A 12,601-nucleotide genomic window follows, 5' to 3' on the forward strand; every position below is an offset into this window, starting at 1 on the left:
GATGATTAAAGTAAATTGGAAAATTGTTTAAGGTGACATGCCCTATCTGAATCGTGAAAGTTTAATTTGGCCTTTACTGTCCCTTTAACTATAACTCTAACCCACAATAATTAGTGCTTAAAATGTCAGACAACTAAGTTATTTAAGGCAAATGAAACTACATTACAGTATACATTCATGGTTTATATTGCTGCAAAAATTGTGCTTGCCCCTAGAGAGGCTAGAGCTAAGATTCATACTTTTTTGTAGTCTTGCAATAAATTATCTGTGTGAATTTTCTAGAATTCATTAACACCTTTTTATTGCAACTTTTTCAGGTGTGGTAGGTTGCAAAGGTTTGCAAAGGTTTCCCATAGGCTGCAAACGTTGTGCCAAGCATGGTGTCCGGGGATGTGGTTTTCCAACCACATTCTGTCACAATAGCGGCTATGCTTTCTTCAGTGAACCTGTCGCACTTAAAACCTCCTCTGGAAGAGCTGTTCATAAGGGAGTGCTACTTCCCAACCCACCCATGTTTAAAAGTAACTTACAAATATTTTATCAGTGGCCAAACTGCCCCCATCAATTGCCTTACTTGGAAGAACTAGCCATTGTCATTTTGTTTGCAAAACCTACATTGTTTTGCAAAATATCTTATCACCTGTGCTGAGATCAGTTAAAGGGACAGTCTACGCTAAAATTGTTATTGTTTAAAAAGATAGATAATGCTTTTACTATAGTAAAAAAGAGAAGGTATCCAATAGGGATATACCCGTAGGTAATAAACATATGATATCACTCGTCACATCAGTAGGGAGAGAGTTCATCCCCTGTAGTTACCTCTTTCACTGTAAACTTTAAACTTTAGAATCCGGGTGTTCCTCCCACCCATCTACCAAACCTGGTTCTAGGCAAATTCAGGGGACCAGGAATATATCCCTCCTACCCCTGTTTAGTGTTCGGTGTTGGTGAGTGTAGAAAGGGGAAGCAAAACGCTGGTGTGTTTGTTTCCCACTCTGTGAGCGGTAACACCTGGACTCACTGCTGTGGTGTCCGCCAGATCCGTCAGGGGTTGCGGCAGGAGACTTCTCTCTAGCCCAGCATCTGCTTTGGCAAACTTTCTTTTACCTGACTCCTCCACTAGGCAGTGGTCACAATCTGTGTGTACAATCTGACATTGTGACTTCACGGGTAATGCATGCGTGGCTTGCGATAGGCTCTTGGCTCTGGAGGTGTGGTCGCCTGGAAAGTTAAGGAGCACCAGTGCTCCTCAGACTTAAGAAAAATAAACAAAGGTCCAGTGTGATCCAACACCAAATATAAAAAAATATAAATTGTATTAGTACAAAAAGATAAAAGTAAAAAAAGTCGGCAAAACAATGACAAAGCTGTACTCTAAGCAGGGTGTGCAGCCAAGAGTAAAATGGTCTGACCATGCTTTACATACAGCCAACATACTTTATAACATTTAAACCTCTAAATTTGTGCTTGTTTCTAAGTCACTAAAGACAGCCTCTTAGCACATGCTTTTTTATTTGCTTTTCACAACAGAATACTGCTAGTTCATGTGGACCATATAGATAACATTGTATTTACGCCCGGGGAGTTATTTAAGAGTCAGGAAAACACAGCACTAATTGGATAAAAAGCAAGTCAATAGATAATAAATAAAAAATAATGTGATCACTGGGCTGTCAGATGCTTAGATACAAGGTAATCACAGAGGTAAAAAGTATATTAATATAATTGTGTTGGTTATGCAAAGCTGGGGAATGGGTAATAAAAGGATTATCTATCTTTTAAAAAATTCTATCCTTTAAGGACATGTATGTAGCTGGGTTAGGCTGGTGAAGTCTGTAGTATACACTTGAAAATTTGCAAGCCCACACTTTTCCGAGTTCAATTTTAAGTGGGCACATAATGAAAGCATATTGCAAAGTTTTTTTATACTGTGCACACTAGACTTGTGCATTCAGCATTTTCAGTCAAAGCCGATTGCGGAAGTAGGCAGACTTTCGTTATGTTTGGATCTTTAATAGGGCCGAATTTTATCTTATGAATGTGAAGCACACTAAAATCTGTGCAAATCCAAAAAGAGCCGAACATAATGAAAAAAACCTCTACTTCCGCAGTCGGCATTGAACACAAATGCTGAATACACAAGTCTAGTGTATATTACAATAATGTTGCTTTAAGTACAAACTGCCTGATTCAGCTACTAATATTAAATAGTGATTGCTTAGAGCAGTACAATAGCCCTAATTAGCCACAATCTGGATGTAGGAAATTCAGGTAATTTGCTGTTTTTGTGGTATACTTCACTTACAGAATTTGTTTTTGTCCTCTTTAGGGAGTGTGGGTCCTGTGCACATTTTTACAATAAAATCAAGATATTTTACAGATAAAAACACTCTTAATAAGGAATGTATATTTTAACATTGTTTCATTTTTATTTATTAATACATTTATGAGAATTGCATTTTGAGTTGAACATACCTTAAAGGACCATTAAACTTGGCATTTCAACAACGCATAAAATCTTTCTTTATAATATGAAACATTATTGCAATATACATTTATTTTTGCTGTAAAATACATTTGAAAATGATACTTATTCCACTTACTCCCATGGAGGCTTGGGTTTATGCTTTCAGCTAATTTATCTTAGAAGTTTTATTTACCCTCTCCACTCCTTCCTAACATTAACTGTACTCATTTACTTTTTAACATGGGTTATCCATTTCGCATCAACAACCATGATAGGAAATTATTATTTGCAATAGCAGTGCCCATACAAGGTAGTTTAGGTGTTAATGTTATAGTGTATATATAAATATATATTTATATTTAGGTATTAGGTAAAGACTTTAAAGTATTATGTCTGTTAAATACATTTTTTACTAATTAACTAAGCTAAATCAGTGCTAAAACACCTTAAGGGAATAGAAGAGGGCAAGCTACCTCAGTCTATTTCTTTAACTGCACATGTGCAAAGATATTTCAGATTCGTGATTGTTGTTAGCAAGAGTTTTTTTGTTCTGGGGGACAGGGAAATCAGTGAAAATAAAAATAAAAAACCCCCATAAAGTAATATGCTCATTTGACAAAATAAAGCTGAATTATTTGTTGCAAAATTCTTCTCAGAAAGGTACTTTACCATGCAGCTCACAATTTGTGTTTAATGTCCCCTTAAATTTACATTGCTACTGACATTTATCTACAAAGACACTTTGTAAATATAATGAGAGAATTCGTGCATAAAGAATGATAGTAAATTATGGTTAAACAAATTTGTTCAAAATCTACGAGCGAGCCCCTATATTTTGGAGCCAGAAACATTTGGCCATCGCTTTGAGAATATATATGTGTGTATATTAATTTCTCACCTATAATAACAAGGCCTAGAAATTATCCAGTTACACCTAGCTAATATTTAAGTGCATCTGGTGGTGGCCAGTGTGGAAACTTATGGATGTTTAGGGGACTCTAAACAACCAGGTCTCTAGTTCCTAATTTTAGGGAACTGGTGGCTCCTGCTTCTGGGTTTGGGGAGTCTTGATTTAGACTATCTATGTTTTAATATTTGTTCAGTTTCATAGCAGTATAACAGATGACTTCAGGAACTTTTTTCTTTTATGTTCTGTGGCTTCATATAAAATCATCACACATATATGTCAAGTTTCTGCAAATCCCCAAGATACAGAGATTTCTCTTTGACAAAACATCTGAGAATTGTCTTCAAGTAGTGTTTTCTTTTATAATGGTGAAGACTCCACAAGATCATCACATTTTGGATTGCACTCTAGAAGCAGGCAAAAACACCCCAACGTACCAGAGCTTTAATCCCTCCCACTCTCAGAATTTCTCAAAATGTTGCCTCCAAGATGGTGTGAGGGGAGTTCTGTATTGCTGACCTACCACAGTAGACTATGGTACTGATAAGTAAGTACATTTAACCTTCATGTCCCACTGGATATAAGAATGAACATGTACACATGATTTATGCTGCCTGTGGACATATACACACACTACAAAACTTCTAGAGCAGTTTTGGACACTTTTCAGGCACTTTTAATATTTCTGTAAAAATGAGGTTATTGTCTCTTTAATATTTAACATGACCAGCTTTAGCATCCTCCGGTGCTAATGGAGACCTTAACACAGCCTTCTCTTACTCACTGAAGCTAATTCTAAAGTTTTAGACACCGGGAAATGGTCTTTAGCACTCACCTGTAGGGTTGACTTTTTGGTGCACATTTTAGTGTGCTTTCCTGTTTTTTCTCTTCTGAGGTGCGGTAGACGTCTTATTCTGGAGAAGTTCTCCAGTGCCGGTGGAGATGTTGAGAATTCTGGATCAGAAAGAGCTTGTTAAAAGTTTTCTTTCTGGTACTGTTAATTACAGTGGTACTTATACCTCAGTTTAACTCACTGTATACCGTAATACTGTATTACCTAATTTCTGACTTCACTGTTCCCCTCAGGGTTTAACATATGAATTATGTGCCCTCTCACTGCTTCTGTGCCTTCTGTCTCTTCAGATATAACAGCATCATATCCTTAATGTATTTCTATTAACTTACACTGTTATGGAACTAGTTGGTGTGGTGGTGCAGCGCAGGTGTCTAAACAGTCCGCTGAAACATTGGAGGGACAATATACTGATCATTTAACACCTGCTATCTAATGCCTACTTTGTAAGGATATTCTGTTGTGCCCACCTGTTCAGCTATGTAGCTCATGTGTTGAGTCTGTGTCTAATCTTATACAGGGTCTTGCAGCACTGCTTTTCAGTCAGAGTGTTCAGGGGTCTGCAGTTTCCCAAGACTATACTCCAGGAAGTTCTACTGAACTATCTCCTAAATTTAAAGAATATATACACTGCTATTACTGAGTTGATGGCTGCCATTACTCCAGCAGTTAAACGCTGATGCATGCAAGGGACAGAAGTGGATCATTCACAGGCCTTTAACTCATGATGGACATCCCTCCCTTCAGAGCAACCCATCTAACTACCCTGCAGAGAAAAGTGGTATAATTGAACCTAAGGATTCCACTAATTAAGATGGATTTTCAGAAACTCAGGTGGGTAGAGCAATATTTACTTTTGTTTGGTGGACCATTTCAAGGATCTGATGGATGGAAAGCTTGAAGGCTCTCATAGATGATCCTTTCAGTTTGCAGGATTTATGTTTCAAACAACTAGTGTAGTTTGTGTAGCTGCAGCTACTGTGGTCTGGTGTGACTATCTTTTGGAGCTCATATCTGGTGAAACAGCCCTGGAGGAGATCTAGGACCGTTTTAAATTCAACAGCTTTATTTGCAATGCAGTAGTGGAATTTCTACTAGATTGCTTGGAGAATGTCCTATTATACAGTTCTCTTAAAGGTCTGATTTTGACTAATCCATTCTATATCACAAGAAAATTGCCAAAATTCCTAATGTTCAGACTTTTATTCAGGCCTTGATCAGAATAAGCTAAGCATGATTTAGACTTTTATCCTGTAAGGTTCTTTTTCTGTTAGTTATTTCTAAAGCTAAAAGAGTTTCTGAGCTTCCAGCCCTATCCTGCAAACCTTCTTTCCTGAGTTTTCATCAGGATAGATATACTATGAACAAAGTATGCATTCCTTCCTAAGGTAATATCTACAGAAACTATAAACCAAGAAATTGTGGCTCCTTTATGGCCAACTCCTAAGAATCCTAAGGAGTTACTTCTTCACAAACTTGATTTGGAGAGGGCTTTAAAGTTCTGTGCGTAAGCCATGAAAGCTTTTAGGCTTTCTTCTTCATTGTTCATCCCTTTTTCTGGGCCTCTCTGAGGTCATGAAACTATGGCAGTTACTTTAGCCACTTGGCGTAAGGCCTTAATTGGTAATGCATACTTGGTTTTGGGAAAGACTCTCCCTGAGTTCATTACTGATCATTCCACTAGAGCAGTTGCCACTTCTTGGGCCTTCCGTAGTGAAGCTTACATACTTTGTGTTTTTGCCTTCTCCTAGTGGGCTGGAGTATAATCCCATATGTGATGATCTTGTGGACTCTTACAATTATGAAATAAATTAATTTATCAGGTAAGCAATTTTTTTCCCTTCACATTTTGCTTACAGAAGATGTAAATGTATTCTAATAAAAATGATGGGTTGGTTTACGTTTTTTATATCTTTAGGTGGAAATGAGTCCTCTAGAAAATGCAATTGAGGTCTTGGAAAATAAGAACCAACAGTTAAGAACACTTATCAGTCAATGTCAGACACGACAGATGCAGAACATAAATCCACTGACAATGTGCCTGAATGGAGTAATAGATGCAGCAGTTAATGGTGGTGTCTCCAGGTACCAAGAGGTAAGTCAGAACCTACTTCAAAGTCGAAACAGAATTTGTTCTTAATGGTATTTGGGCATTAAAAGTAAATGTTCATGATTCAGATGAAGAATATAATCTTTATTAAATGTGCCTCATTATCTTGGTATCCCGTGATAAAACTTTCTGTGAGAATATAATGGGGCATGCTCAGAAGTGCACACGTGACTTGATCGCTATATGTGTAACATTGTTACAAAAAATGGTTCCAAATAATGCTGCCATATAGTGCTCAAGATGCGTTAATGCTCCTGAGCCCAATTTAGTTTGGTCTCATGGTAAGGAGCTGTTTTATCAAATGAGACCAAGAAATATGAGCAGTTTTCATTGAATTGGAATTATTTTAGAATTGTGTACTGTATCTGAATCATGAAAGTTAAATTTTGACTTTATTCACGTGATGTGGTTCTTGCCGGATAGATTTCAGGTGGAATTAAAACTGAAAAAGAAAAATGCTCTAATGTTGTAGTATTTTATTATTGCACCATATCTTATATAACCATGTATTTAACCTGTGCAAATGGGTTAAGCACAAAGTTAAAAACAGCTCCAGAGCAGCGATGAAATACTGAGAGCTTGCTGATGATGGCGAGCCACTGATAAGAGGCATATCTGTGTGGCCACCAGCCACAACTAGCTCCCAACAGTGCATTGCTTCTGCTGAGCCTATGCTTTTCAGCAAAAGATACCAAAATAACAAAGTAAATTTTATAATAAAAGGTAATTAAAATGTTTCATAAAATTACATACTCTATCTGAATCATAAGGAGAGGTTAATTTTGATATGCCACTATAAATTTGTCTGCTTTTAGGCTCCTAATTCTAGCGCAAGTTGCCTGTTTTAGTTTCTGGTAGTCACTACCTGTATTTTATTCTTCTCACAGTAGCAGTGCAGGCAGAATATAGTTATGTAGCCACTAATCCCACACTTAAAGGCACGTAGCTATATGAACAGTGATGTTAAATTAATGTGCAGATTTGCAGTCAGTCATACAAAGGCTGTTACATGAAGCTACTAGCCCTAAACACAGAGAAAAAAAACATATGGAAAGTAAAGCAGTCATAAATCAGGAATGACTTAACATTTGTCTTGACATTGAGGCCCATTGATTTGTGAGGCTAATTTAAAATGAGGCTGTCAGAGCCGTGCATGAAATAAAATAGCTGTGGAAATGATTTATGACATTGAAGGTGCTAGTAATTGCTATTAGACATGATGTCGCTAACCACAATATGATTATGGCTTGGAGACTTTAAAGCCTATTGTTTATATGCTGTGGTAATTGAGGGAATAGGGGAGTGAATATATAAGGCCTTAGGTTGTTAGTAGTCATACAAAGATGTACACTATATTAAAACTGACATAGAAAGGTTTTAATATATTATCTTTAAATTATAGTTTTTTCAATCGCTAATGATTACCTTTTAGGATAATATAGTACAAAATATAATCAAGTACTAAATGTGAATGGTGTAATCCATATTTGATGTGCTGTATTTGTGGCAATTACGTGAATTGTAGATCATGGAATTGTCATTGATTGCCCCCTTGTGTGTAAAACTGGTATTATTTTATAACATATATACAAATAAAACAATCCCACACTTAGGGCCCCAACGATGAAGAGGGCTGTGAGGCAAAGCTATATTCAAACGAGATCTGTTGCGATCTTGAAAAAGTAACTCAATTTTAGGTGTGATTGCAAAAAAAACTTGTATTGTGTCCTTAGACGTATTTTGTAACTTATTTTAAGAATGCGATTGTGCTTTCACAATATTCATATTTCCATAATATTGTTTGTGCTTTACTGGAAAGGGGGAGAAGATCGCTCAGGTTTAAATGTACATGCTGTAGTATAATGAGTATGATGAAAGCGATTTGTAGAGTTCCAATAAGTAACTGTTCACCCAAAACATATTCTTTAAAATATTTGACAGAAAATGTTAATGTTCAATTTCATTTAAAGACATACATTGTTTTTACTTTTTTTTCTGTACTCTCCTGTGATTATAACCGGTACGTTGTACTCTCTTTAGGCTTTTTTTGTCAAGGACTATATCTTCAACCACCCTGAGGATGGAGACAAGATTTCGCGCTTGCGAGAACTGATGCTTGAACAGGTAACAAACAGAAAACAAAATCTAGACATTTGTCTTCAATGGGGTTTAGTCCATGTAAACGTATAACTAGGAGGAAATCATACTTAACCTTGGAGAGACCTAATAGCTTTTTACTTAGCAGTATAAGAAAGCTTCTGCTCAGTTCCCCCTGCACAGGAATTAATTATATTTTGTGTGAAATTAAGACCATTTGCAGTAGCTTATAAGCAAAATAAGGCAATTAAAGGTACCTTTAACTTGTCAGCCAATTAGAAGCCTGGGTCTGGTACATCTGCAAAATTAAACCACTTAAAGGGACACTGAACCCAAAAATTTTCTTTCGTGATTCAGACAGAGCATGTAATTTTAAGCAACTTTATAATTTACTCCTATTATCAATGTTTCTTCGTTCTCTTGCTATCTTTATATGAAAAAGACGGCATCTAAGCTTTTTTTCTTGGTTCAGAACTCTGGACAGCAGTTTTTGATTGGTGGATGAATTTATCCACCAATCAGCATGGACAACCTAGGTTGTTCACCAAAAATGGGCTGGCATCTAAACTTACGTTCTTACATTTCAAATAAAGATACCAAGAGAATTTGATAATAGGAGTAAATTATAAAGTTGCTTAAAATGTCATGCTCTATCTGAATCACAAAATATTTTTTTTTTTAAATGTCTCATAGTAGAGCTCCTATTCTCACTTACTAGATGACCACAGTTATGTAGCATTCATGCAATTTCTTTATACCCAAGCACCATCTCTTTATGCATTTTCCCTTAAAGTGCTACAAAGCTTACACCAGGATGATGCTTCTGCCTTTTAGGCTAAAGGAACTCTATATATTTAGATATAGATCTTCAAAAAGGATAAATAACCAGCAATAAATAATTATCTGAAAGTGATGTGCGCTAATGTGGTGCACTAATGATAAAGTGGGTCGCTATATGCAATATTGCTGGACCGTGCTAATATTAGTGTGTGGCTTGATATTACAGATATAATGTAACTCGTTTTTACCAGAGAAGGGTTATCGTGGGTGACATCACTCTAGCGCAGCCTATGCATTCAATGAAGAGCGCAAATGCAGTAACGTGCACTCGTATTTCAAGCTGAAAACAAAGTAGCACAAAACACATCAAAACAAATTAAAATAACTTATTATACTCATGCATTCACCATTTTTAAAATAATAAAATAATATAAATATTAATAAAAAAAAGGGTTTGAAAGGTTTAAAAAGGGATATGGTATATAGCAAAATGTTTGACTGGTAAGGCCTCCAATGTGTGTTTGTGTTTGTTTATGCATATGCATATGTGTATATATATATATATATATATATATATATATATATATATATATATATATATATATATATATATATATATATAATGTGTGTGTGTATATATGTGTGTGTATATATATATATATATATGTGTGTGTAAATATCTGTATATGTGTATTTATGTGTTTACATATAAAAATATAAACACATATATACATTATATATATATATATATATATATATATATATATATATACACACACACATACATACTTTTGAGCCCTTCCCAGTCAAAAATATTTTAATATGTAATATTTTTTTATTAATTTTTAATGTTTTAAATATAAATAGTTTAAATTCTTATGTTCCTTGCTTAGAAAAAATTCAAAAAGTTCAAAGTAGACAAGCACTCCAGAAATCCAATCACAAGTGCCCAGGGTGCAACAGATAGGCAAAATAGAAATAAAGGAGAGTGCACTCGCCAGGACTTTAGAGAAGTTTTATTCCAAATATGTGAACGTTTTCGGGGGATTAGCCCCTTCCTCAGATATACAAAAATAGGAAGGGGCTAATCCCCCGAAAACGTTCATATATTTGGAATAAAAATTCTGAAAAGTCCTGGCGAGTACACTCTCCTTTATTTCTATATATATATCGACATTTGTATATATTCATATAGATATATAGGTATAGATATATATTTTATAAAAAATATTTATTTATATATATATAGTATATATAACATTTTCTTCTATGTGAAGAACATAGGAACGTGAAGTATTCCTAACACACCTTCGGCTTGAGCGCAGTGTCTGGTTAGCTTTTAAGGGATAACTAATAGGCATTTTTCGGTGTGCCCCGTTGAAGTCTATGGGGAGAAAGTGTATCCAAACGCCAGAAGTTAGCGTGCCTTAGTCATTTGCTCACTCACTACTTTTTTACTTTTAACTTTTAATACGCACGCTAATGCGGCTGCACTCATTTTTTATGTTGAGCGCAGTTGACTCTCTAGCAAGAAAATAATAGACACCATTTGTAATCTGTCTCTCTTTGTTTTTTTAGATGTAACTTAGATTTGTTTTATATTTAAACTTTATTTACAGTGTGCAAGCATATATAGCAAATGGTTGTACATATCATCACATAAATCAGTCTTCAGCATGCTTGAATTGTTAAGTATGATAACTATAATAAAATACTATTTATTGACTTCCATTGATGCATATTATATAAGTAAGTTAACTTTAGACCTTAAAAAAATATTTTGGCAACTGCTCATTTAGGAATGGATCCAAGATGCAAAACAAGATCTATGGATATATTTGTGCTGGTTCTCTGAGAACAAGTTCTGTAAACCTTTGGATGTCATAATAGAATAAAACTTGTTTAAAATATTTCCAAATCTAATCTGTGGAGAACTTGATGCATAATTTTGAATAATTCTATATTCATGATCTGATCTGATGTTATAGGAGTTTCACGTTATTAATTCCTAGTGAATCGTGAAATACTAATAAGCATTTCTCATGCAATAGGAGATTTGCACCACTGAACTACAATATAGAGAGAGAACAACAGCTTGGCCGAAAGTTAAAGGCTATTGCTTTATTTCTCATCGCTTTGTTACTATTGACATATCACATGCCTTATTGGATGCTAGCAAGAGTTCTTCTCAAGGACAGAATTAGCTTCTAGTTGACATGTTACATAAGTACCTCCTAGGAATATTAACTGTTTGGTTAGCAGTTTGACTAAATAGTTGGAAACCTTTTGTGACTATATAGCAAAGCCGGAATTCATGTGAAAAATATCAAGTGAGCAACAAAACATTTTTTTTTTTTCTAAATAGAGAAATGTATCTAAGAATTCAATGAATAAATTATAAATAAAATGTCTGTGGGGTTAGATTTCATAAAGGGTTAAAGGGAAAGTACACCGTAAAATAGTTTTCCAATTAATGTATTTTCAATGACTTGTTATACCAGCTGCAGAGTATAAAATGTTTGAGAATTTGCATTTTCAGGTTTATTTATGTGTATGAATTAGCTGGTTTTGTGCTTTTAAGCCACAGCCTATTACAATTGGTTGGGTTGAGCTTCAGGTAATATCAGATCTCATTATGTTATCCCTTTTATTCACACACACTTGCTTCCTTATCTTATATCTGTTTGCAAAGCAATACTGAATACTTAGAAAGGACAATGGAAAATTAACATTTTATTACTTAAACTATCCTGCAACCCACTGAGACTGTAATTTCTTCTGGCTGAGTTTCCATAGTCTGTCAATAGCATGTACTCCAGTATCAAAACTTTTAGCGTAGGTTGTGATACCACAGGCTAAATCGGCTATTTCATATGCTGAAATAGGGGTAAAGGAGCTACTTGTAAACAATTTAATATACTACAGCAGATAAAATGGATCATTGGAAACAATTTAAAGGGGAGACATTTTGGGGGAACTGTCCCTTTAAATGCTAAAATTGTGCTTTATACATAATGTTCTAAGCACAAAGGATAGAGATAAAGCACACTCTGATAAAGCTGTTATAGGGGTAAATAAACATAGACACAGGCAATTATTTTAAAGAAACATACTAAAGCAAACATGACATGGTCTAATTTAATGTTGCATTACTAACCCTAGCTTGCAATGGGCCAGATTACAAGTGGCATGCTATTTAGCTCTTTGACTCGTGCAGAAACACCTCCAGAAGTAAACTTTTAAAAAGTTTAAAGTAAAATGTTTGCATGCAAGTGAAAGCCAATGCGCGCTAACTTCAGGACTCTGGCTATCGCAACTATGCTATGTTCTTCTCCCCATAGACTTTAATGGAGGGCGCAAACTGAAAAAAACTAACACTTATAACTT

General features: G+C 35.1%; 1 protein-coding gene across 1 annotated transcript in view; it reads left to right on the forward strand.

Moving 5' to 3' along the window:
* DOCK4 (dedicator of cytokinesis 4) overlaps window positions 1–12,601 on the forward strand; it is a gene marked incomplete at its 5' end in the record, with an annotated part of 608,904 nt that overhangs the window by 499,348 nt on the left and 96,955 nt on the right. The window contains 2 exon segments of the mRNA XM_053716722.1: window positions 6,146–6,322; window positions 8,378–8,461. Of these exon segments, the coding sequence (XP_053572697.1) occupies window positions 6,146–6,322; window positions 8,378–8,461 (261 nt within the window).

This window comes from Bombina bombina, chromosome 6 (genome assembly GCF_027579735.1).
Source record: "Bombina bombina isolate aBomBom1 chromosome 6, aBomBom1.pri, whole genome shotgun sequence".
Taxonomy (NCBI): domain Eukaryota; kingdom Metazoa; phylum Chordata; class Amphibia; order Anura; family Bombinatoridae; genus Bombina; species Bombina bombina.